This window comes from Pyricularia pennisetigena, chromosome 1 (genome assembly GCF_004337985.1).
Source record: "Pyricularia pennisetigena strain Br36 chromosome 1, whole genome shotgun sequence".
Taxonomy (NCBI): domain Eukaryota; kingdom Fungi; phylum Ascomycota; class Sordariomycetes; order Magnaporthales; family Pyriculariaceae; genus Pyricularia; species Pyricularia pennisetigena.
In genome coordinates, this window is record NC_043740.1 from 1,146,260 (window position 1) to 1,173,010 (window position 26,751).

Here is a 26,751-nt window from a genome sequence, read left to right on the forward strand (position 1 = left end):
GCAAATCCAAAATTTTTGGTATGGTTTTTATGGATCGTTCACGCCACCGTCATTGGCCAAAATTTCAATAGGGCTTACGCTAGCGAATTAGGACCAAAAACCCCTGTATTCGTTCGCAATAACCCACAAAATTTTAATGAGTTTAATAGGGTTTACAATAACCCATAAACCCATTAACGTAATTACGTTAATTGGTAGTCTCAGTGCTTAGACTAGATCCCCCTGCTTCGCAGTGGGGACCGAGCGCTCCATGTAGCTTTTAGCCACATGTCTTTTCGACCAATTATATTGGCCGAAAAGATCGCGCTCGTTTTAGTCTGAGGACATCTTGTCGCATTTCGCCGTTTATGGCGGTACCACCAACGATAATTTGTCGCATTTCGCCGTTTATAACGGTATTTTTAATAATATACCTAATGTTGCGATATCGCTAATAATTGTTCTATTAATATAAGGATAATTTGTGGTATTATCCCGTTTATAGCGGGTATATACAAAATATTCGCATTATAATGGTAAAAGAAGATGGTATACCCATAGCTTGCAATTAAATATTTGATTAAAAAAATAAACAAAAATCATAAAAGTATATAGTATTTTGCGTTAAAATGATTGGAATTTCTTAATTATTTGAACACCAGCCCCGTCTTTATAACCACTGTATTTGGAAAAATAATAAAATATTGAGTAAAATTTGTAATTTTTCCTTATATTTAATTGTTATTTTGAATAATGGTAGATAATATTAATTTTAATTTGAATTGCAGTATAAATAACCTAGCAAGCCTTATACTGCAAAGTGCATGCAATTCTCGATTAAAACAAGAGTTTTATTGATTTTTTTATATAAATTAACAATTTGTTGAAAAACTAAATAATTTACGCAAATATTGGTAAAACTAAGATATTTTTAATTTTTGCATTCCTTTATCAACTTATTGCTAAATCTTGCTTGAGTTTTCTTTTATAAATTTTATTTGATTAAATAAAGCAAAAAATACAAAATAACACAAATTTAACATTGTTTTATATAAAATAATAACAAGGACCGGTATTACAGATCGAACTTTACGTTGACGCTTGTTTATATACGTGATCCACTTTTGCAAATTTTGGTTTTATTAGTGTTAAAATTGGTAGAAATGTAAAAGCATTTCGATTGTGAAATATATATAAAATTAGATATACTTTACCTATCCGCATATTTAACGGCTTATATAATCGGATATACGTACCAAAATGTATTATTGTATTAAATGAATATGTACCAGCCTCCACGTGCAAAAACTTCAAAATTTGGCTTCAAAACAAAAATAATATAGAATAAATTAAATAAAGCAAAAAGATCTATAAAATGCATATTTAGCATTCTTTTTTATTAAACAGCTTTTAGAGCCGATATTATGAGCTGGATTAAAGCTGGACGTTTCTTCAGATACTTAATCGAATCTCTGACATTTTGGTTTCATTATCGTTAAAATTGGTAAAAATATAAACGAGCTTCGATTGTAAACCATAAATAAAAAAATATATACTTTGCTTATCCGCTTATTTAACTGCTTATTTAATATGGTATATGCACCAAAATTTATTTTAACGATATACATATATATATATACGACCCCCCACGTGCAAAATTTATAAAATTTGGTCAAAAATTAGAAATAATATTAAAATAAATCCACAATCGAAAAAAAATCGAAAAAACAGTACCGCCATAAACGGATTAAGGGCAGGTGGTATCGAATTCGGCCATTATAATGGATAAAAAAATGAATCGAATCGCTGCTAATAACGGTATTAAACGCTATTTTCAACGATATTTTCTTTTTTCAATATTTTGCGTGGTTGTGGAATAATAAAGGAGTGTCGGTCGAAAAAAGGCCAAAAATACCGCTATAAACGGCGAAAATCGACAAATTGTCCTCAGACCTAAACCAAAGTGTTTTTTGGATAAACCCACAAATACATTGCAAAACCGCAATTGAGCCACGACGTGGATCAATTGTGGAGCTCTGGGCTTCGGGAATAAGCCCTAAGACTAGAAAATACCGTTATGAGCGGCGAAAATCGACAAATTATCCTCAAACCTAAATTAGAGCGTTTTTTGGATGGATCCACAAATGTATTACAAAGCCGCAATTGAGCCACGAAGTGGAGCGAAGCGAACGAAATGGATCAATTGTGGAGCCCTGGGCTTCAGGGATAAGCCGTGAGACTAGTTAATTGGTTCGCTACCCTGCACGATATTTGCACGTTACTTTGCAGATTACCCTGCACCCATTTGACGAATTGAATTCGTTACGTGCACCTGGATTGGTATAAATATCAGGGCAGCCATTAATTGCGTATTTTAGGGATTCCAAACCTGTATTTTAGTGGATTTTAACCATTGAAAATAGCAATAAGCTACTCTTAGGGCTCATCCCTAAAGCTTAAAGCTCCACAATTAATCCACTTCGTGGCTCAATTGCGGTTTTGCAATGTACTTGTGGGTCTATCCAAAAAACGCTCTGGTTTAGGTTTGAGGATAATTTGTCGATTTTCGCCGTTTATGGCGGTATTTTTGGCCTTTTTTCGACCGACACTCCTTTATTATTCCACAACCACGCAAAATATTGAAAAAAGAAATATCGTTGAAAATAGGAATTGTTAGGCCTTTTTCATAAATCCAAAACTTTTTGCACCCGGTACGCCAATTAAAAGTTGGATATAGCCCGCCCTTAATCCGTTCATGGCGGTACTGTTTTTTCGATTTTTTTTCGATTTTCGATTTTTTTTAATATTATTTTTAATTTTTGACCAAATTTTATACTTTTTGCACGTGGAGGGTCGTATATATGTATATATCGCTATGAGAAATTTTGGTGCTTTTATCGGATTATATAAGCAGTTAAATAAACGGATAGGCAAAGTATATACTTTTTTATATATAATTTACAATCGAAACTCGTTTATATTTTTACCAGTTTTAACGATAATGAAACCAAAACTTCAGAGATTCGATTACGTATATAGACAAACGTCCAAATCCAATCGCACTTACAATATCGGTTTTGAAAACTGTTTAATAAAAACAAATGGTAAATGTGTATTTTATAAATCTTTTTGCTTTATTTAATTAATTTTATATTATTTTTGTTTTGCAGCAGAATTTTGTGGTTTTTGCACGTGGGGGGTGGCATATATATACTTAGTATAATATCACATTTTTGTACGTATACCTAGTTATATAAGCCCTTAAATATGCGGATAGGTAAAGTATATCCAATTTTATATATATTTTACCATCGAAATGCTTTTACATTTTTACCAATTCTAATATTAATAAAACCAAAATTTGAAAAAGTGGACTATATATATAAATAAACGTTAACGTAAAACCCGATTTGCAATACCGGCCCTTCTTATGTTTTTATATAAAAAACTGCTAAATTTGTGTTTTTTTTGTATTTTTTGCTTTATTTAATTGAATAAAATTTATAAAAAAAGAACTTATATAGAATCTACTAGCAAATTGATTAAAGAATTTATAAAGTGAAAATATTTTCATTTTACCAATATTTGCGTAAATTATTTAATTTTTTAACAAATTGTTAATTTATATAAAAATATTAATAAAACTTTTGTTTCAATCGATAATTGCATGCACTTTGCAGTATTAGGTTTACTAAGGTATAAAGGCTGTAAACTAAATTACAATAATTATTGCATACCATTATTTAAAACAAAAATTAAATATAATAAAAAATTACAGATTTTATTTAATATTTTAATATCTTTCCAAATACAGTAGCTATAAAGACGCGGCCGGCATTCAAATACTCAGCAAACTCCAATAAATCTAACGCAAATTACTATATACTTTTATAATTTTTATTTATTTTTTTATACGAATATTTAATTGCATACTATGGGTACACTATTTTCTTTTACTATTATAATGCGAATATATTGCATTTACCCGCTACAAACGGCAGAATACCACAAATTATCCTTATATTAATAAAATAATCATAAGCGATATCGTAATATTAAATATATTATTAAAAATACCGTTATAAACGGCGAAATGCGACAAAATGTCCTCAGACTAGAACGAGCGCGATCTTTTCGGCCAATGTAATTGGTCGAAAAGCCATGTGGCTGAAAGGTACATGGAGCGATCGGTCCCCACTGCGAAGCAGGGGGGTCTAGTCTGAGCATTGAGACTACCACGGGGGCCCATAGCAGCCCAAATCGGTGGGGCGGCCAACCCGTGGGTGGGTTGAACTTTTTATGGGAGGGGGGGGGGGGGCGGCCCGGCCCAAAACCGTACACGGGTTTTTTGGCAACCCGCGGGCCCCCGTGGGAAAACCCGTAAAATTACAAATTTTAGATATTTATACCTCTGATTTTTTGTTCGAAATATAGGTAAAATCACAATTATGAGTAAAATATAATACAAAATTACGATGGTAGGTAAAATATACTATGAATCTACGATTGCAAATAAAGTATAAAAGGAAAATAAACATATTAAACCGTTATATTATAATTGGGAGTTTTTCGAACTACGTTTCTAAATAATATTACCCTGTACCCGTTTTATCCCACGGGGTTTCCAGGCCAGCAGAATGCGGGGGTTCACCCCATACATTAGAATCAAACAATGGCAATAATATAAGTGATTCCAGGCCGCTCGACTTTGGTTCCTCCACCTTTATCCAACTGAATAATAACGGCAAATTCCCTGTGAATAAACTTGAAAACTGCATTATACTAATTTGTTTTGGCCAAATTAAATTTTTGGGTGTCCACCTTTGTTTCTACATTATTTGATATTTATATCAAATTGAGAACAATAACAATAAAATAACGAAGACCATTATTTCCCAAAATTGGTAACCTATAATACAGTATAACCATTGATATTGATTTATATATCCCCATTTTTCCGTGTCGAAGGTTTAAGTTATACTAAACCCAAAAAAAATTATACTATTGTCCTTTTTGTCCGGCGCAACTTGCAAAATCTTTTTGGATTGCTATAATATTATAAAAGGTAAAATCACGGATTTTATCTTTTTCTCTATATTATGGAAATAGTTAACACATTATGCATTTCATCCCTTGTTGTTACACAGGGCTGGGGCTGATGTGAATGAGAAGACCGTTTCCACGGCCCACTCTAGACGGTCCACATATCTGCTTGATTGAGTCCTGATGACGGCAAGCCGCAAGATATATCAATCCATAAATACGCTTTTCTGCCTCATTTTTTGTTTGTGTTTGGACTCCCGAATCTTCGACAACAGAAATTTAGTGCCGAGTTGCTCAAAGGGACGTTTTTGCAGTCGCTGCATTCGGATTCCCGTGCCATCTGAATCTGCGGTATGTCAAGCTTGACGGCAAACGCTCTCCGAAATCCATAGATACTCGCGGGCTAGTAAAAAGCATCTGGTGAAGGTGCGTCGTGAATCTAATGCTAACATCGTCTCTCCATCCCGAAAGACCAAACCTTAACATTCATCCCACGGCAATCAAGAACAATGGTTAAAGTCTGCAAAAGGGAAAAACCATGTCCAGAGAGCTCCGTTCAGACCTTCCTCACCACCCAAAGGCCCTAGAGACTATGCTGGCTGTGGTTGTTTGTGAGCCGCCTTTGCCACGGCATGGCAGGGGCTGGACTGAGCCGGGATCCAACCCGGCGACTCGGTGGCTGTCTTTGCAGCCGGCCCCGGTCGGCCCTATGTGCGCGTACAACGCCTTCCTCCGCGGCGCGTCCATTGGAGTTTGCGCACCGAGGGAGTGGATCGTGATTTTGAAAGAACCTGCCGTAGATTTAAATTCATTTTTGAGTCTCACTGAATCAGCTTACAGTGCAAATGTCGACAACTACTTTACGTCTTTTCCCACAGTAACTTTTGTGCCTGGAGTCCCTTCAGTAGATGCCCCATCACTCTGGGCATCCTCCCCGCTGGCGGTAACTCGCGCTTTGTATGCCCTAATCCCCAAGGTCAAGTTAGTCAATGCCAACCAAAAGGAAAACAGGCAAGCGAGAAGAATTCTTACTCCTGTCGTTTGAGATAAACATCAAGCACATGCGTCGCCGCCACCAACGCCAAGGCGCAAGCCAGGCAGAAGCTGAATCCCTTGGGGAACCGTGGGCTTTCGACGGTGGGGAAAGTCAGCAGGGGAGTCCAGGCGGTGGACGACTGGGCGATGATGGTGATGACGACGAGGGTAAAAGACCGCTCCTCCGGCGAGTCGCGCAGCAGCGTGTTCACCCAACCGTGCAGGACGCTCGACAAGGCGTTGGCCCAATACATGGTGGAAAAACCGTACCACATCGCAGCCTCGGGCACGTCCCAGATAACGAGGATGACGAGGCCAGAAGCGTTCAGCAGCGAGGACGCCGTGATGGCCCAGGCCGGACCGAGTATGAGATCCGAGGCGAAGCAGGCCAGCAGGTTATAAAGGATGCCGAGGGCCGGGGCGATGGTTCCCAGCTCGTTGATCTGCGCAGGGCTGTACCGGCCCAGGCTTTTGATCCAGAGAAGGAAGCTGCCGGTCGTTTTGTGAATGCCTGCGTTCCAGAAGAGGATGTCGACCAGGACGACTGTCCAGAAACGCGGGCTCAAAAGGATCTTTTTCAGGTTTCCCACCTTGAACTTGCCTGCCGTGACGTGGCCGTTGCGCTCGAGGCGATCCCTGCCGATCTGAATGTCCTTTTCGTTGAGGACCCAGCGGTTGGGCTGCTCGATGGTGCCGGGGAGGAGGAAATAGCCCATGATTCCGACGGGGAACGTGATGAGTGCGCAGATGATGTACATCCATCGCCAGCCCGAGAGCCCGTTGACGCCCTCGAGGCGATGCGAAGCCCCTGCTGCCACCAGCCCGGCGGTCAGAGTCCCCAGGTTGAGGCCGGTATAGAAAAGTCCACCACGGCGGGCAATCTCGTGTCCGCGATACCAGGAACCTGCAGGGAGGATTTGAAATGATCAGCACTCCAGATAGCAATCAGGGGTTCAAAGCAGAGGAACGAGTCCGAAAAAATACTGACCAAAGACGTAATGCATCGCCGGAAAGAAGGCAGCCTATATAAAAGGGAGCAATGGTCAGGTACAATCCGGGCTGGCGTCATCTTGCCCATGTATTTTTCTTACTTCAAAGAATCCAACCAGGAAACGGTACGCGGCCATCTCACCAAAGCTCTGGGCGCGGTATTGAAGCAGTGTAAAAAGACCCCACATAACGTCCATGAATGGGATGGACCAGTACATGGGGATGTACGTGAACAGGAACATGAACGGGACCATCCCAACCACCGCACCTATCGTGTACATGGTCTGCAGTTGAACGAGCTCGTTTCCCTGGAAGTTGAGCTCCTCTTTCATGCCGGCGACATAAGCATTGTTGAGATTTGCCTGGTCGATGTATTTTACCCAGTAGGCCAGGACGGCGTACGGAACGACAACCATGTCGAGCTTGATGATAAAGCGACGCTCCTCGGGCGTGTCGTCATCCGAATACCACTGAATCCTCCACCATTTTTGGCGAGGAACTGTGGATTCCACCATTTTCGCGGCGTCAGACTATGGCAACTGTTCTTTTCGCCGCTCGTCTAGCCAAAGTTCATGTGGGTGTTTCCTGAGGCTGCGGACACGTAAACAGGTCAATGGCGTTGAAGTAGGGGACCGTTTCTGTTGAGCAGAATGCGGTGCTCTAGTGTAGTCCTGACGGGACGGGGCAGAGGTATCGGAAAACGTGTACATATACGTGCCTGTCCGCCAAGCAAGCAACGTCCGAGACTCCAATCTTTTTGTTCGGTGCATGCCTTCCTACATAATCGCGATACAGGCAAAAAAAAAAAAAAAAAAAAAAGAGGGCCGAAATTGCACCATTGTGGATATTTCCTGGTTTGCCTGCTCTTGGCTGCCGACTAGAATGATAAGAGACGGAGAGATAGTCGGCGGGGTTTTTGCTTTCAGCTCAGATAACGCAAATTACCCAATGCGGTGATCACGAAAGGGTGGGCTGCTGTGGCGTGATCCGAAACCACGGCCATCATCCGAAACTCGGCTTTTCGATTCGGGGTGCATTCCGAAATCGCGAGATCTTGCTCAGGTTTATTTCTTTTTTATGGATCAGTATATAACTGTATCTGTGACAAGGCGTTGTAGTAGGGCTGACCGTTGGGCACTTCTGCGTCCTCTCAAATTGACTGCAGCACCGCACATGGCAACATGGACAGTCAACCTGTACTCAGCGTGGCCATTGTCGGCGCCGGTATAGCCGGTTTGACTGCCACCATTGCGCTTCAGGGCAAACCGGGCATTGATGTGCGCATCTACGAGCGCACAAAGGAGCTACGCGAGGTAGGCGCAACTATCGCCCTGGGACCGAATGGGCTGAGGACCTTGGAGAGGTTGGGGATCAACAATGCGCTGAATGATTCAATTGCTTTCCGCAACAAATCGGGGCACCCCATGATATACCGGTAAGTAGGCAGATGACAAAAAACGCCAAGCGACGTGCTAATTTTCACCATCAAAAGTCACGCCCAAACAAACGAAACCGTGTCCGTCGACAGCCACGCCGGCCACATTGAGCCGCGCCATCGCACCGCCCGCTTCTTCAGACCGCACCTGCAGCGCGCCCTCCTCCAACACGTCGACCCGGCCCGTTTACATCTCGGAAAGGCTTTTTCTGCAGTCGAACCGACGCAGGACGGTTCCAGGGTTGTATTGAGCTTCGCCGACGGAACCACCGCCGAGGCAGACGTCGTCCTCGGTGCCGACGGCATCCATTCGGCCGTCCGCCGCGCCTTCGTCCCAGAATCCCGCGCCCGCTGGACCGGCTGGGTCGTCTTCCGCTCCGTGTTCCCCCGCTCCGTCGTCGCCCACATTCCGGACCTGCCCGACGAGGCCGTCCACTACTGGGGCGTCGACCGGACCCTCTTCCTCTCTCCCCTCGCCGGCGGCGGCGGCGGCGGCGAGGATCTGTTTGCGATCGTGGCCTCAACCCAGTGCGACCCGGAGGCAGCCGGAGATGGCCAGGACCCGGTGTGGAACAGGGAGGGCAGCCTGGAAGAGGTACAGGAGCTGTACAAAGACTGGCATCCCACGCTGCGCGCAATCATTCAAGCAAACCCTCACACGCGAGTATACCACAACGCCGCCGCCGACGGGCTGGACTCTTGGGTGTTGGGCGGCGGCAGGGTGACCCTGGCAGGGGACGCGGCGCACGCGCACGGAGGAGCCTTCGCGGCGGGCGGGAGCCTGGCCATCGACGACGCCTGGGCGTTTGCGCAATCCATACTGCACGTGTTTGCCGGAGAGGTGTCTCCGGCCTCGGTCGTCGTCGACGCTGGCGGCTCGGCGAGGTGGGTTTCGCCGACGCCGCCGCTGCAACCAAAACAAAAGGGTGACAAGGTTGCCGCTGCTCTGAGGCTGTACGAAAGGACACGCAAGCAACACACGGACCGCGTGCAAAAGACTGTGGCCAACAAGAACGAGGCGACTTTGCAGCGGCTGAGGACCGGTGTGGTCGAGACGGACCAGGAGCTCCGGCGGCGGATGCGGACCAGGCAGGACCTTGCTTGGATTCACGAGCATGACGTGGTGTCAGCATTCATAAAGGCAGTCGGTTCCTCCGAAGAACAGCAAGCCAGCCGCCTCTAAATTAAAGTTGGTGGAGATGCTTTACCATCTATTAATTGTGGGTTGAGCTACAGGGGGTCCGCGAACCTCAACCCACAAGCATAGTTTTCTTGCTCGGGCGCCGCATGGAACGGAACATTTAATCCGGGACTATGAAAACTTCCGCTCCATTCACCGACCTCCTGTCAAGTAGCTATTACTAAAACCCTCCACCTTGCGACACCTCCATTTTTTAGCATTTTTCATTAATCCCTACTATGAGTCGTATAAGCTGGGGAACCAGAAATTTCTTTTTTCTTCATTCGATCCCTTGTGTTGGCAATAATTGGGGGACTAGTCTAATACGTCGAGTTGACTTTGTAACTCACGTGTGCCCTCGGTTGGCCGAGAAAAAAGGGTCATGACTGCGGTACATATAATGTAATTGGTAATATATTATTTGGCTTTTGGGCGGCTTTCCTCCCCAACAATCCATCGTAACGATGACCTTTTCTTTCAAATAACGCCTGCCAAAACCCGAATACAGGTTTAACCTAGCCCGGCCCACCAGCCCATAGGTTTTTGACGGGATAACAAAAAAAGAATAGAATAGAAATTTAATTCATATATTCCATATTTCATCTTTTCTACTTTATGTCTTAAGTATAAAGTTTGTCTTTATATTATATCTTGATTAATCAAGTTACTTGGACTAATACGCAATATATATATCTATTTACGGGCTTTGTAGGGTGGGCCGCAGGTTGTCATTTGTTAGATTGCTGTTTACATTTTGCTTCGTATAGTTGAACTGATTAGGGTCTATCGTTAAAAACTCCACAATATTCTCAACGGGCGGAGTTTGTTACAACTTTTATATTTTAAATATACTAAAATGGTAGCTGGAGACTGTTTCTACCTGAAAGGAAAAAAAACCCCCCATGATATGATGTCGAACCCATTGAAAATCACCACGGGAAACCCAAAACTTCCAGATGTCCACCATTGGCCAACTTTATAAGCAGCTCCTTCACCCGCCTAACCATGGAGAACATTGGCTACCTCCACACAAAAATTGCTGCGAGCGTTGTGATCAGGCCAAAGTTCGATGTTTAGCGGCTGGTGCATACAATGCTCATACGCTTGGTCCCATTCCGGTGATGGTCCCTTCAGTCTGCGGTGTAAGCGGGGCGTTTCAAGCGAACCATACTTGCTTTCGCTCGTGGAGCCATCGGCACCGTGATTACCGATGACGGCGGCGGTGGCCACTGTGAGGAGAGTAAAGATGGCGAAAGTCTTCATTGTGAAACCAAATTCAAGAGTAGCTCGTTTATCTGAGAAATTTTATGGAGAGGCTTGGGTAGAAATGGCAGAAGAAGAGACGTGTAGGAGGCTCGAGGAGCAAATATAACGTGATAGTAAACAATAGGAACTGCTATGTTGTATATTTCGAAGCGTGATGATTTCGGAGGAGATTCCTGTAGTTGGATGACTCTCCGTGCCCTTTATAAATGTGTAGAAATTGAAAACTTTTATATCTAATCTCTATACTAATATGTGTTTCTCTGCGCATTTAATTGTTATCAATTTCAGACTTCATGCGTACTTTGCGCTTAGCATAAACAAATAAACCCAACGCATATATGTGTACCGACTTTTCTTTTCGGCCCAATCCCCGATTTAGTGATCTTCTTTTTAGCTTATATGCGGTTGTAGGCAGACAATAAGCTGAAAATCGTTTTCGTGGTGACGGTCTTTTAACAAACACTTACTATTTGTATATAAAAGCTATCGTTTCCCAGTCCCTCTTTACAAAGTGTAAGAAGGTTTGTAAATATATACTTAAGTATTATTTTTTCACGACGTCCTGTTATATTTTAACCTGCCGGAAACTCGATAGTGCTTTTCTAAAAAAAAAAAGTATATATCACTGTTAATATACTATAAACCATACTTTTAACAATAATATATGTATTGGAATAATAGAGACTATTGCTCATAAAAGAACATGGCAGTACTATGTAGAATGTGCGGTCCCTGGAGAGTTTAATTATAAGCGCCCGCAGGCCCGCACTAGGGCCTATCAAAACCCGAAAACAGGTATAACCTAGCCCGGCCCAACGACCCATAAGTTTTGAGCGGGGACCCGTAATAGCCCACGGGGTTTTTTGGACGGGTTCATGGGTGCCCGCAGGTTGTGTTTTGAAACGGATATAAAGAAAAGAAAAGAAAAGAAAAGATTTCATTATAAAATGAAATTTAGTAAGCATAGTCCGTATTTTTTAGTCCAAATATAGTTCTTTTATATTACACTGTAATTAATAAGATTATGTATATTATTCGCAATATGTATACTTATTTAATTATTCATTTATTTACCGGCTTTGTACGGCGGCCGGCGTCTTGTTGAAAAAGCCCGCGTTCAGTTTGCGGCCAGGGCAGGCCCTAGTCCCAGGGCTCATCCCTGAAGCCCAGAGCTCCACAACAGATCCACTTCGTGGCTCAATTGCGGCTTTGCAATGTACCTGTGGGTCCAAGCAAAGAACGCTCTGGTTCAGCGCGATTTTTCGGACAATGTAGTTGGCCGAAAAGCCATGTGGCTGAAAGGTACATAGAGCGCTCGGTCCCCACTGCGAAGCAAGGGGGTCTAGTCTGAGCACTGAGACTAGGCGGCCCCCCCAACAAAAGATTTAACCCACCCACGGGTCGCCCGCCCCACCAATTTGGGCTAACACGGGCCCCCGTGGGGGGGGGGGGGGGGGGGGGGGGGGGGGAAGGTTCGGAATGCCTTAGCCTGCCCAAAGTGCTGTTTCTTTTTTTTTAAAGTAAACCTCATCGCAAATAACTTGATTTGTTATTTGCTTGCTTAGTCTAGAATCTTCTTCTTTCCGTAATCTACTACCTACACGCCTGCAAATTTGCCACCACTGCTTAGGGGTGGTGTCCAACAACTAATTTGCAGATTAATTTATATATTTTTGATTCATTAGGATTAATACACGGTCGGTATATCCTATTTTCACCCCTACCACCATCGCACATAAAGTTTTACACTGTGCAAGGAGGGCTGAATTTTTCGCCAGATACCGTGGTAAGTTTAAGCGGTAACAACAAAGTCCCAATATCTCTGTCACGATTTGATTACACAAGGGATAAATGATGTGAAAAAGTTTTCAATTTGGAAAAACTATCTTTTGAATCAGCAACTTCCACCTCGACCAACACATTTATTACGACTTTTCCTCTTCAATTTCCACGTTCGTACGTGATTCAATTGCATTGTCTTTTCGTTTGAACTTTTTTGCCTCCATTTCAACTCTTTTGTAAGTTACGGACGCATTATTTGGTAACATGCAGACTTTCACCTTTATCAATGTATTGCAATGATGGCGGCCCCTGCTTCCAGCTAGTCCAGCCGGAGTCTGAGATCCGGGCTGTTGGGCGATTGTGATTGCTTGTGACCATTGCCTTACATAAGGTGTGCTTCCCGGGCGGCTGCGGTCATTTGCACCAGAAGCGGCAAGCTGTGTAAATGCTTGATAAACCAGTACCGGAAAGCTAAATACAAAAAGCGGTCGTGGTACACTTATTGTAGGCAGCCATGCCGTGCCCCTAGACTGGACCAACCCCATTTCGGGCCAAGAGCAAACCGCAAGCCAAAGAATCCATGTGTCCATGCCAACTCGGTCATCCTTAGTAGTGTGCAGACCGGCGACGAGAGGTGGGCAGCGGGGTGCAATCGCCATCGCTAGGCTTCCCGAAGAGGTTGGTGGTGTGGTCCTCACAGGCGTTAGGCCAGGTGACGGGGCCCGGGGCGGTGTAGCTCGTCAGCGGCGGCCAGTAGATGTTGATCTTGATCCCCGGTTCGTTGCCCGTGTAGGCGCCGGGGAACTTGACGGTCGGGCCGGGCTTGCCGCTCCCGCTGCCCGTGACTTTGAGCTGGGCGCATCCAATGTAGAACTGCGCGCCGCCGAAGCTGCCGGCGCCGTGCAGCCCGATGTGCTCCGCACGCATGAGATAGTCTCCCGGCGGCAGGTTCTGCGGCAGCTTGAAGGTGAAGCTGCTGGCGCCCTGGCTGCCGGGGAAGGTGGCCCACTCGATGCCGGTGCTGGCGTCGATTTTGCCGCTGGTCAGCGAGTAAACCTTGAACCAGTCGCCGTCGCCCTTGTACTGGTTGGCGGCGACGCCGTCGGGCGCCCGCGAGAGGTAGACGGCCTGCGGGCCCGGGTGTCCGAGGTTCGAGTTGACAAGGAATCCGACCTCGTCGCCCGGCGCGACCGTGTACGTCTTGGTGGCGGCCATGATGGAGGCGTCGAGCCCGCCCTGGTTGCACACCATGTTCTGCGACTTGACGTCCTCGATGGGCGAGTTGGAGTTTGTCGTTCGTCGCACGTACTCGTACGGCCCGGTCGACTTGCCGTTGACCACGAGCGACTCGAAGTTGTAGTGTGCCAGCGCCGTGGGGATGAGTCCCACGGCGGCGACGATGGTGGCCAGGACGTTGCAGTGCATTTTTGCAACAGCTTCGTGTGTGGTGGTGGGACCGGTCCAGGCAGGTGAGAGAAGGAATTGCAGGTGGTTATTGAAAAAAAAAAGTGCGGCTAGGGTGAGGGAGAGCAAGTGCTGGACTGTTGTTTATATATCCATCAGGCACCCTCTGGAAGCAAATACGACGCACGCAAATGCTGAAGTCAACGTGAAGGAGGACGGCCCAATGTCAGCCTGTATTCCGTCAGTCCGACATTACTCAGACGGAGGACTTCGTATTTATTCCGCTAGTACACTGGGGTAACATAGACTTGCTCGAATCCCCCAGCGCTTTCGGATAAACGGATAGAAGATCGCCGCTGCCTTTTCCACAAAGTCCAATGCTTTGATTAGTGCTGATAGCAGCTAGTTACCACACACACACACACACACGAGCATTTAGTACCGCGGCGAAGGAGACGAGTTTTCCGGAGTACAAGCATTTAGCGACGCTCCGCCAAGATATCGACGGCCCGCATGTCCATCCCGTTGATCAGCAGCAGGACAATCTCTTCAACCTTTGGTTGAGAAAAAAGGACCCAGCAGTCTATAAAAAGTTGATCTTGTGTTTTAGGATGGTGCAGGTTAACCAAATCGGGACACGCGGCCCAGCTCCCACCGTCCAGTTCGGAGGAGCCGAGGATTGTATTGCCGCCAATCAAAACAGGCCTTGGAGGGATCCCAATGGTTGGTCTTGGTTGGAAATGACGGACTATTCGCAAAAAGGTGAAGGAAAAGAAAAACTCGCATGAGATTCGAAAACCGAGAGGTTCAAGCGCACATTGATTTGTGTGATTTTAACGTTGCGAAAACTGAGAAAAATAAAACAATGTCTCGATTACAAATTTGTTGTCACATATTTATCTTGGTTTCTTGACGCGTCAAATAGTATAATATAACTCCTGGAATTGGTAATTTTATAATATATATAATGCTCGCCAAGTATCAAGAGTTTGAAATTTATATTAAATCGAAATAGAATATCGTAAAGTCGAAAAAAAATTAGAAAGGATAAAAGAATACTACTGTTTAAAAATCATAAATAATTGGTTGTGCATTTCATTAGTTTACAGTATAAAAATCTGAATCAAAACGTTGTTAACAATTGTGGTCATTGTTATATCCAACGTATAATCCTTGAGTTTTGCGATTTTTATTTAATTAATTATAGCGGAATATTAAGCGCCCAATTGTCGACAGTACCACCACAAACGACGAAAGTGCAGCTCTGGGCGTCAGGGAAAAGCCCGGAAACAAGTGCAGTTCAGTGCGGCTCAGGGCAGATTCAGGGGCGCATCAGAAAAAAATGGAGATTTTGCGTCTCGAGATTCGGCGCAGATATTACCCGGATAACCTTCTCCTCGGAGCTCTGCAATGAATCACCATTTCGCAGCACCAGACTTCCATGACCTGCTCCTCAGGTTGGACCGTTCATCCGCCACCCGGGTACAGGGGAAAAGCCAGAGGAGAAAAGGCAGAAGAATAAGGGCGTCTCTTGTGAAATTTCGTGTCACTGTTGGTCTCTGAGGCTGTGCTCTGGAACAGAAAGTAGTACCCCGTTGATGGTCATCCCGGCTTGTCCTGGAACAAGTGATTGCATGTGCTGCTATGTTACAAGCCTCAGGCGCCTAGATGCGGTGCCAAGAGATGATACGAAAGCATGGGCCGAGTGATGCAGTGAATTGATAGGAGCAAGCAATCTATCTGCTACGCCCTTTTCCATTCCATGTAGCGCTCCTTGGTTGACAGACCACTCGCGAGGGCCAGGTCGAACTCCTGTTGCGCCCCCGGCTGCCCAGGTCCAAGTTTCAGTCTGTACGGCCATTTCTCAATGATTGTGTGGTGTTCCTTGATTTCAACCTCGGCAACTTCTACCAGTTTTTGAACTTCGAATTTGTCCATGAAGCTATTCGCGGGTTAGATCCGACGCAAGCGGCGTTTGCCTATGTACCTCAAAACTTACCGGTCAAAGTATTGATCATACGAAGTGACGAGATCCCTAGCGGAGATGAATTTAACCAGATGAGGGTCGCATTTGCCCAATAGTGGTCTATTTGGCGGAAGGTATTTTAGCAATCTTTGGGTTGAATGGCTGTTCTTGGCTTCGGCAATGTGGTCTTCCTCGGTCCTGTTTTCATCAACGGCATTCATGAACAGCGTGATCAGTGTTGCGTGTGGGTTTGTTGCCGGATCTTGAAGCAGGGGCGCCATGAGTGCGACTGTGAAATGTGGACCGAGGTAGCCGCAATCCGATATGTTTGCGACCTTGACGAATCATATCAGCATACCATCCCCCGCCTCCCAAAACAAAGCAGCTTTAAAAAAAAAAAAAAACCTCGTAATTCTCATACCTCAATTCGACTGAAGGACTTCTCTGACTCAATGTAGCTTTCGAGATGGCGAGCGTCGACTTGCAGTAGCTGGAAAACGGCGGTGAGATTTGACAGGCGGCCAAGGAATGACGTCAGCACGCTGTGTACGTGGCAGAACAGTTTTCCATATAGATCCGCGGTTGCTGGCCCGCTGGAGGTGGCTTGGATATCTCTCCGGAGCCACCCACTGAGTGGATCGGCATTGTCTCGCAGGGGCCAAGTGTCGGCAGTCTGGAACAGGGTGCTACGAAAGTCAGCATCGCAGTGCTTTCTTCCACAGGGACTAACCAACACTTACGGGTTGGGCTCGACAAAGTCATCGCGCCTCAGCCCAAATGGGAGGAGTATCCCGTCCTCCCAAAACCGATGCTTGGCGACTCGATGAGACGGTGTGTCCAGCAACAAGTTCCGGTGACGATAATCCTTCCTGGACTCGGCGAGGGTTACTGCTCGGCGTATGCGGTTGGCGCCCTTGTTGTCCATGCCAAGTGGTACATCCAAGTACGATAGCAGGCGAATCCAAGCTGACTGCACTAGCACAAGCCTCAGGGAGTGCCGTCCAAACCTCCACGTCTTCCCTTGAATGCTTTCAGGCTTCTTTTTCTCAATCTTTTTGCAGACATCCTCGATGAGTGGACGGATCTTCTTTTGTAAAATTTCAAGATGATGTTTGCGGATTAAAGCAGAGTACCACACATGTATAATGCAGTCAACGGCCTCGTCCGCGTTGTCGACAACCAATGCAATAAGAAGCATAATGACGTTGCGAGCCACAATGTCAAGGTCTAGGTCGTTTAGAGTTATGTCGACAGTATGGCAATAGCCGGCGGGGATCTGAGCAATGGTCTTTACGGCATTCCGGAGATCGCCAGATGCTAGAGTTCCACAGGGAAAAAAAATAATTTGATCAATTCCAACTGAACTGAATGGAAAGCAAATAAATCCCAGACATACCGGCGAATAAAAGGTTCAGCTGTTCGTTGTAGTCTGTCCCCTCGTTGGACTTGAGCTTCAAGACATCAAAGGCAGGCATGTTGCCCCAGAGATATTTCTTCCCGCCAAAATCCTGTCCTCTGTCCTCGCTAATAAATGCGGCCTTTCGGTTTTCTAAAACCCAGTCGGGCTGCCATGTTTTCTTGCCCAGACACGACTGGCAATCGACCTTGTGAATCGGCCAGTGAGATCTCTGGCAAGCAGGCCCGCAATACTAAGTTACTGTCAATGATGTCCCGGTTAGTCAATCAAGATGCGTTTGACATACCGAGATTAATAAACAACCTTTGCAGGCAAAGTGAGCTTGTCTCTGACAGGCTGTGTTTTCAACGCTCCACGCAGCGCAAATAAATCCTGGTGTCACCATATTTTATCTTGATTCCAAGTAATACAACTGAAATAAGAGTGGGAGTATGACGAGCCCAAGAGGAAAGTTTGGGGATGTTGTCAAGGGCGCAGCCGCCAGATATAACATTTGTACACCTACTGCAGTCCGTCACCTGTCTGGCCTAGACGTGGTGCCCAACTACGGATATGCAGTTTTCAACACACGCCGTGGTACTATTTTCCGTGTGTCAGACTATTGGGCCGTTGCCAACACAATAAACATGCCAGACAGTTGATTCGTGCTGACGGAACGCTGCCTGACGTATGGAATGCGGCACGCAGAGTTGTGGTTGCTTCCATTCCACGGCCTACCCCTCATTCGTTCGACTTGATTGGTGGGATACGGCTCAGTGTCCTTCATAATCATCGCATAATCTTTCCAATGGCTAGCTCATGCATGAGGGGCCTACCGCAGAGGAAGTTATCGCCAGCACAAACATAGCTACCTCAGTTTCTTCCCACAGATGACGAATGGGAAACGCACAATCCGTCGCAGATTATATCATGATCAATTGCGAATTCAACCATCAAAGTGACCCATCTTGTGCGCTGCTCAAAATGCATTACTGTTGCATAGTTGTTGTCAAACAAGGTTCAACAGGTCAGGCGCGGAAGAACAGGCAGCCAGTCGTATATTAAGACAAGGGCGAGCAGACTTGGGTACAATGATGCTGCTTTGAAAGACAAATTGGCCGAACCGTCAAATGATTGATTGGCCCTTTGTACATTCCAGCGTCCATGTTGTGTAGCCAACCAAATTGCCGAGAAACTAGGATTGCTGCTAACACTACCATTGTGCATTAGCTTCTTCCGCAGCCGACCAATTTCTCCTGAAGCGACGAGTTTCTTTGACTGGTTGATAATGCTTTCATTGGTCATGCATGGGACCATCTTTGCCGAAGGTGCAAGTCGAGCGTTGGTTGGCGTGATTGGGCTTTTCGGGGCGGGGAAAGGAAAAGAAAGGTCAGTTATAACAACACCACGTCGACAGCGCCAAGTTGCAGACAAACGCGTCGTTCGGCGTAAGAGCTGAGGACTGATACGAAACAAACTCCTGATTCGATCATATCGCCTTTTCCCGGCGCCGTTGGTGACACTTGGGTTGCAACGGAGCTTGTGCCTCTATTTTTGGTAGCGAGCAAAATCCTTTCACCCAAATGGTTTACAATTAATTACAGTCCCAATGCTTGGATATGTGGTTTGCTTGGCTAACAAAAGTGATCGTGCTGCTGTCAATCAGTGCCATGTCAGACAATTATGGGTCAAAATAGACGTCTCTGATTACAGGATACGACGTCCCGCCATCGCAGACCAGCTCCGGGCAAAAAAAGAAAAAAAGAAAAAAAAAACCCCCCAGAAGGCTAGGTCACTCCATTAGTGCAGCGCTCAGCATGATGGGAGATGCATCTCAGACATGCCGCATTATATTGTTTCAGGTCCCCCAAACTAATCCAGACTCAAATTTTGGAACCCGGCAAGGATATCATCGCGGTTTCCTTGCCGACAATGGCCTTGAATACATCCCTCGCAAAGGTGAGCCATATGTGGGGGACCAGCTTTCTCTCGATAGGGTGGCAATTCCTGCGGAATACCTGCCCACTTCTTCAGCCGATAAGACACTCTCTCGACATAGTGCACTTCGTCGAGCTTCATAATCCCGAGGTTGTTGCATGCTTTACAATGCTGGTTGTAAACCATGGCACTGTAACGATGGCCTTTAAATGCCGTTATTCGTATGGCCACCCGTCCGCTGGCCCAGCTTTTGGAGCATGCCGGATTGGAACACCGGAAACGACCAGAAACATTCGTGTTGTACTCGTTGGTATATTGACCAGCTTGGACTGCATTGCCTTCCCAATCTGGACAAATCCCTTCGCCGACGGCCTCGACAACTTGGGGATGAAGCGACGGAAACATCAGTGACACTGTGGCCACATTCTGTCGTGAGCGGCCGGCCTTTCTCCTCATGGTTGGGAAATTATCGACGGGGATTGAACAAATCGGTGCCTGGGCGGGAAGCAAATATCAGAATAAGGAATTTGACACAAGATAAAAGCAGTGTAATAGCCGCAAGGGAACAGTTTATAATGACGTTGATGAAGCTGATATACCCTTGCAATGAACCGACGGAAAGAAAGTTCGAGTTCATCAAAGAAAATCCAAATGTTGACAGGAATGTGAGGGGGTGCCCTCCCCTTTGTACTTGAGCCTTGAATTCTTTCACCAGCAACCAATTTGCTGCTAGTAGTTAGCTTGAATGGATTCTGGCCACAGTCCTCAGTTTTGGGTATCCCAAGTGTCCCCCACGTTGCATTACAGCGGAGCCATAATTTGGAGGAAAAGGTATGGCCGTAATTCGTCATGGACTTGATCTCCAGCCAATTGCTTGCGAATGAAAGCCTGAGAAAGGGTGTAAGGCCCTCCATAGCAACAACGAGATGCAGCCGGTCCAGCCCCAAAAGGTCCATTGGTTCAAAGTCATGCGTTGTAGAGCCACTTCATGCCAGTCGTTGCATGCATTCTTTGTTCGCCCGGTTGATGCCTGATTTCATTCCACTACCGGCACCCGAACTGATCGCCTCATGCTCATTTGCTCGACTTGATTAATGATAAACGGGTCAGCATGTCTTCGTAATTACCGTTTCATCTTTCAAATGGCTAGCACAAGCATGTGGGATTTGCTGCAGAAAAAAGTCATGGCTAGTCCACAAACGCAGCTATTCCGCTATGTTTCTGTGCAGATTATTCTATAGAAGGGGTACTTGGCACATCTGGTATCCTATTTTGGCTTATCACAAGGTGACAAGGTATGTTATCGCCAAATCGCTCCATATGTGTGTTATATACATATCAAAATTAGCCGGATCAATTGTTAGCTTTCTCAAAACACACAAAGAAGTCAGCAAAAGCTCACTTCTCAGGGGCATGGGTTGAAGGACGGATCTATTTTTATAGGTGCAAAGGCTTGTCAATCCTATAACATCTAAGAAGTTTGAACAACCAATTCAGAATGGTTCAAAAATGGCCGTCCGTAACACAAGGCCAACAGTACTAATAGCAAGACTGGGACTGATGGCTTCGTCTCTGCTTATTGATGTGTAGGGCACGTATTTGATAGAACAACGAAAGGCGAAACCCGAAACCGAATCGCATTTCAGGGGCAGATTGTTCACCCCGCCTTTCGCCGCAACAAAGACGCCGGTCAATCGCAACCGCGGATTATCGCCGTTCGGCAGTGGGATGCCGAGCAAAGAGTACTTCCGGGAGAGTACCAGGGCTCCCGTATGGCGTGGTACCCTTATATACATACATAACCAATCACATGAAAAGTGGCCTATAAATATGCGTGGCAGAACGTATGTTTTCCAGCCCAGCGCATAAAAGGCCTTTCGCGTAATAGACTGCAAAGGGTAACAGGATGCGATTTCCGTACACAAAGCGTAGAAGAAGAAAAAGGGAAAAAAAGACAGATTTACAAGAATATACGGATATTACGTACTACCACATTTGTTAACAACCAGTCGACCACTCCTCTTTCCGACGTGACCCATGCTGATAAATAACTACGCATATAATCGCGGCTTATCCTAATTAAGTTAAATAGCACTTTTCTTTTGCGCAACCTCATCAACATCTTGTTAAACTTGGAGAAGATTACATTTCCGATGCTGGGCGGCACTTACCACAATTCCCGCAGGATTTAAAAAACCCCGTTGTTAGAGCTGCAAATATAGTCCGAATATTCAGCCCTGAAACGAGCTCCACATTTGAGCCACTTTTCGTAACTTAATGGTGGTTTTGCGTTGTACCTGTAGGTCCATATAAAAGTCTTTCTGGTTTATGTCTGAGGATGATATGTAGTCTCAGGGCTCATCCCTAGTCTCAATGCTCAGACTAGACCCCCCTGCTTCCCAGTGGGGACCGAACGCTCCATTAGTCTCAGGGCTCATCCCTGAAGCCCAGAGCTCCACAATTGATCCACTTCGCTCCACTTCGTGGCTCAATTGCGGTTTTGCAATGTACCTGTGGGTCCATCCAAAGAACGCTTTGGTTCAGGTCTGAGGACAACTTGTCGATTTTCGCCGTTTATAGCGGTATTTTTGGCCTTTTTTCAACCGAAACTCCTTTATTATTCCACAACCATACATAATATTGAAAAAATAAAATATCGTTGAAAATAGCGTTTAATACCGCTATTAGCAGCGATTCGATTGATTTTTTTATCTGTTATAATGGCCGAATTGGATACCACCTGCCCTTAATCCGTTTATGGCGGTACTGTTTTTTCGATTTTTTTTCGATTTTCGATTTTTTTTTAAATTATTTTTAATTTTTAACCAAATTTTATACATTTTGCACGTGGACGGTCGTATATATGTATATATCGTTATAAAAAATTTTGGTGCTTATACCAGATTATATAAGTAGTTACATAAGCGGATAGGCAAAGTATATATTTTTTTATATATAATTTACCATCGAAACTCGTTTATATTTTTACCAGTTTTAACGATAATGAAACCAAAACTTTAGAAACTCGATTACGTATATAAACAAACGTCCAAATGTAGTCCCACCTATAATATCGGCTTTAAAAACTGTTTAATAAAAAAGAATGCCAAATGTGTATTTTATGAATTTTTTTTGGTTTATTTAATTAATTTTATATTATTTTTGTTTTGCAGCCGAATTTTGTGGTTTTTGCACGTGGGGGGTGGCATATATATATATATTTAATACAATATCACATTTCTGTACCTATATCTCATTATATAAGCCCTTATATATGCGGATAGGTAAAGTATATCCAATTTTATATATATTTTACCATCGAAATGCTTTTACATTTTTACCAATTCTAATATTAATAGAACCAAAATTCGAGAAAATGGATTATATATATAAATAAACGTTAACGTAAAACCCGATTTGCAATACCGGCCCTTTTTATTTTTTTATATAAAAAGATGTCAAATTTGTGTTTTTTTTGTATTTTTTACTTTATTTAATTGAATAAAATTTATAAAAAAAAAAAATATATATAGAATTTATTAACAAACTGAGTAAAGAATATATTAAGTAAAAATTTCTTCATGTCACCAATATTTGCGTAAATTATTTAACTTTTTAACAAATTGTTAATTTATATAAAAATATTACTAAAACTTTTATTTTAATCGATAATTGCATGCATTTTGCAGTATTAGGTTTACCAAGGTATAAAAACTGTAAACTAAAATAAACTAAATATTGCATACCATTATTTAAAACAAGAATTAAATATAATAAAAAATGACAAATTTTATTTAATATTTTAATATCTTTCTTAATACGGTGGCTATAAAAACGCGGCCGGCATTCAAATACTCAGCAAACTCCAATTAATTTAACGCAAATTACTATATATTTTTATAATTTTGATTTATTTTTTTATACGAATATTTAATTGCATACTATGGGTACACTATTTTCTTTTGCCATTATAATGCGAATATATTGTATTTACCCGCTACAAACGGCAAAATACCACAAATTATCCTTATAGTAATAAAATAATTATAAACGATATCGTAATATTAAATATATTATTAATAATACCGTTATAAACGGCGAAATGCGACAAATTATCGTTGGTGGTACCGCCATGAACGGCGAAATGCGACAAAATGTCCTCAGACTAGAACGAACGCGATCTTTTCGGCCAATGTAATTGGTCGAAAAGCCATGTGGCTGAAAGGTACATGGAGCGTTCGGTCCCCACTGCGAAGCAGGGGGGTCTAGTCTGAGCACTGAGACTAACGCTCCATATACCTTACAACCACATGGCTTTTCGGCCAATTACATTGTCCGAAAAGATCGCGCTCATTCTAGTCTGAGGACAGCTTGTCGTATTTCGCCGTTTATGGCGGGTATTTACACTATATTCCCACTGTATTTGCACTGTATACGCAGAAACAACGATATAACCACTGTACGCAACGAGATACTCGAAAAAAGAAGATAAATAAAAATCGTAAAAGTACGAGATAACCTGCGTTCCAATATTTGGACTTCTGTTATTCTTTCTGCAGAAACACCGCTATTATACCTTTTACAGTTATATTAATATTTAAATATTAAGTGTATTGTTTAATTCTTAATTTTTGTTAAGTATATCGAATTTATCATAATAAATAATAATATTTAATATAGATATAACATGATAATAAAAAATTAGACTTTTACCCACTGGACGCTAAAAAGTGCAAGCCATTATGGTTTAAAATAAATATTTTATTCATTCTTATATTTTAATAAATATTTGTTAATTATATGCTTTATTTAGTATGTAATGGGTCCACTTTTATTTGTATATAAGCCATAATAGATAATACCGAAGTGGGGCTATTGGGGCTGTCGGATTTTTTGCTATATTTTGTGTGTGTCGCAGGAATTGCGATTTAAAGTTAGCGAATGGGGTTTCACCCTATACCGGGCTTAATACCTACCCTGCATTTACGAGTCAGCTACCCTGTACCGGGTTAAAATTTTCACCAAATCAGCAAATCAGTGCGAACCCAGAAATGGTTTGTATGGAAATGAGGGTGTTTTTTCAACAACGCATACAAAATAATTTTTCGGAAAATCGTGTGCGGCACCGGAACCCTTTACGGGGTGCGGACCCCCATTTCGATGTCGGAAAGTATGTAAGGGAAATAAAGTAAAATCTCCCCCACTAATGAATTAAATCTATCAATCCCAAAATTAGTGAATTTAGTGCATATAAACCCTGTAATTACAGGCTTTTACAACGCAATTAGCACCACGCCGCACCTAGGCTAATGCCCAACCCCCTGTTAGCAACCCATATTGTTAATATATATTAATTATTGCGGCGTGGGCCACGTTTATACCGTTTTTAAAATGCTGTAAAAACAAGTTCGCGCGGATTTTGGGCGTGGAACCCGGCCCTCCATTTATTTATATTACCGGGACCGCGTTTACCTCGTAACCTAGTAATAACCTATCAAAATTAATTCCCGTAACTAGCGGACTTTTGTTATTTAACGCAAATTAAACGGCGGGTAAATGTCCGGGCCAATTTGCTTAATTAAATATTCCGAGAATTTTTAAATAATATTGCATTTCCTAATTAATGCGTTCCCTACCACCATCCGTTTTTAATTGGTAAAACGTCGATAATAATTGTAAAGTTCCTATTTATCGGTATAATTCCGACGAAAAGCCCCTTACCCAATTTAACCCCCGGTCCCATATAATCGCGTTAAAAAAGCACCTAAACCGCCACCAAATAAAAACGAATTTTCCGGCGAAAATTTAGGCTTTTATCGAATTTATCGGTTATAAACATTATATAACGCGGCGTATCCGCATTATTATTCAGGAAATCCGCTATAAAATCGATGGAAATTTATTTCAAAAATTTATCCGGTATTGGTAGGGGTTGTAAAAACTTATATTTGCGTCGTTTCGACGGTTCTATCCTGCTGGTAATTATCGCAATTGCGTACAAATTATCGGATTTATTCGGTTATCCCGTCCCAATAATAATTTCGGGCCAAAATCGTAAATATATTATCTTTACCGTAATGGCCAATTATTAGGGATTCGTAAATTTGTTATAAAATTGCCGTGGTTAGGGGCTCCTATTTGGGTGATTAAAAACGGTTTTGATATAATAACGTATCGGAAACGTTTATTAAATAATCCGTTATTTATACCGTCGTTTTGGCCTCGAGTAGGAATTGTTTTATATCCTGTTAAACCGCGTTACGTTTATAGGCGTATACCGGTTTTTCTTTCCATTATTTCGTTCTAAAATCCTGCTATATAAAATTATTCGAAAATAAATCTTTTTTCCGGGACCGCCGGTAATATATTTTATAATAATGTTCAAAAAATACCGACTATAATTATACCGGGTATTGGGTGTAATATTATCGCTCTCTTTTTTTCGTTAATTTCGTCCTGCTCCCGTTTCGATACCGCGTCGGGGATTATCGCGTACTTTTTTGGTCGGTATTTTAAATTATAATTAAACTTGGATAAAATTTGAACTTACCGCAATTATCGCTCCGATATTACGCTCGGTTTCGTAAAATATTCGAATATTTTATAATCCGTAAAAATGGTGACAGGAAAACGGATATTGAGTAATTCCGCTTCCCATATTTGCAAATCATAAACGACCGCGAGCAATTCCTTATTATGGATAATATAATTGCGTTGGGCCGTCGTTAATTGAACGGAATAAAATATTACTAATTTTTATAACCCGTCTTCCATTTTTTATACTAATACCCCCCGATGGTTGCGCCGAAATAGTCCGTTTTTATTTTCGCTTCCGTTTCGTCACTCCATTGGGCCAATATTAGCGTTTACAAACATTTTTGATTAAATGTTTTAAAAATAACGTCCTTTTTTAATATTTATTTAAGCGGTATTCCTTTTTTAATAAACCGAAATAAAGGCGCCGTTAAACCCGAATACCCGTTTATAAAATTTCGGTAAAAATTGACGAGTTTTAGGAAACCGCGCAATTTTCGTAATTTCGTCGGGGTTTCCTATTCCCGTATCGCGCGTAATTTTTCCGGATCGGCCTCCACGTTTATATTGGCGTATATAATACACCCAAAATATTTGAGGGAAATAATTGCGAACGCGTTTTTGTCGAAATCCAAATTTAATCCCGCTTTTTTTAATTTCCCAAAATATGGGCAATTTTCCGCCAATAATCGGTTTTAAAACCAAACGTATAAGTTAAAATATCGTCCAAATATATTAATACATAATCGCCCAATATATTCCCGAAGACGCCGTTAATATATCGTTGGAACGTGGCCGGGGCG

General features: G+C 43.2%; 6 protein-coding genes across 6 annotated transcripts; 1 reads left to right on the forward strand and 5 right to left on the reverse strand.

Moving 5' to 3' along the window:
- Window positions 1–5,877: 5,877 nt before the first annotated feature.
- On the reverse strand, window positions 5,878–7,562 carry PpBr36_06920 (uncharacterized protein; the record flags this gene model as incomplete). The annotated part of the gene is made up of 4 exons (XM_029894062.1): window positions 5,878–5,986; window positions 6,055–6,961; window positions 7,046–7,079; window positions 7,149–7,562. 4 exons carry the CDS (start codon window positions 7,560–7,562, stop codon window positions 5,878–5,880), a joined length of 1,464 nt encoding a protein of 487 aa, XP_029747829.1.
- Window positions 7,563–8,228: 666 nt separating this feature from the next.
- PpBr36_06921 (uncharacterized protein) lies at window positions 8,229–9,665 on the forward strand (the record flags this gene model as incomplete). Its single annotated transcript, XM_029894063.1, has 2 exons — window positions 8,229–8,482; window positions 8,540–9,665. The coding sequence occupies 2 exons, from the start codon at window positions 8,229–8,231 to the stop codon at window positions 9,663–9,665; spliced, it is 1,380 nt and encodes a 459-aa protein (XP_029747828.1).
- Window positions 9,666–13,316: 3,651 nt separating this feature from the next.
- On the reverse strand, window positions 13,317–14,135 carry PpBr36_06922 (uncharacterized protein; the record flags this gene model as incomplete). The annotated part of the gene is made up of 1 exon (XM_029894064.1): window positions 13,317–14,135. One exon carries the CDS (start codon window positions 14,133–14,135, stop codon window positions 13,317–13,319), a length of 819 nt encoding a protein of 272 aa, XP_029747955.1.
- A 1,722-nt stretch (window positions 14,136–15,857) lies between these two features.
- PpBr36_06923 (uncharacterized protein) lies at window positions 15,858–16,361 on the reverse strand (the record flags this gene model as incomplete). The annotated part of the gene is made up of 2 exons (XM_029894065.1): window positions 15,858–16,056; window positions 16,114–16,361. 2 exons carry the CDS (start codon window positions 16,359–16,361, stop codon window positions 15,858–15,860), a joined length of 447 nt encoding a protein of 148 aa, XP_029747954.1.
- A 455-nt stretch (window positions 16,362–16,816) lies between these two features.
- On the reverse strand, window positions 16,817–17,555 carry PpBr36_06924 (uncharacterized protein; the record flags this gene model as incomplete). Its single annotated transcript, XM_029894066.1, has 2 exons — window positions 16,817–17,397; window positions 17,477–17,555. The coding sequence occupies 2 exons, from the start codon at window positions 17,553–17,555 to the stop codon at window positions 16,817–16,819; spliced, it is 660 nt and encodes a 219-aa protein (XP_029747827.1).
- A 1,793-nt stretch (window positions 17,556–19,348) lies between these two features.
- On the reverse strand, window positions 19,349–19,819 carry PpBr36_06925 (uncharacterized protein; the record flags this gene model as incomplete). The annotated part of the gene is made up of 1 exon (XM_029894067.1): window positions 19,349–19,819. The coding sequence occupies one exon, from the start codon at window positions 19,817–19,819 to the stop codon at window positions 19,349–19,351; it is 471 nt and encodes a 156-aa protein (XP_029747826.1).
- Between the last annotated feature and the right edge of the window lie 6,932 nt (window positions 19,820–26,751).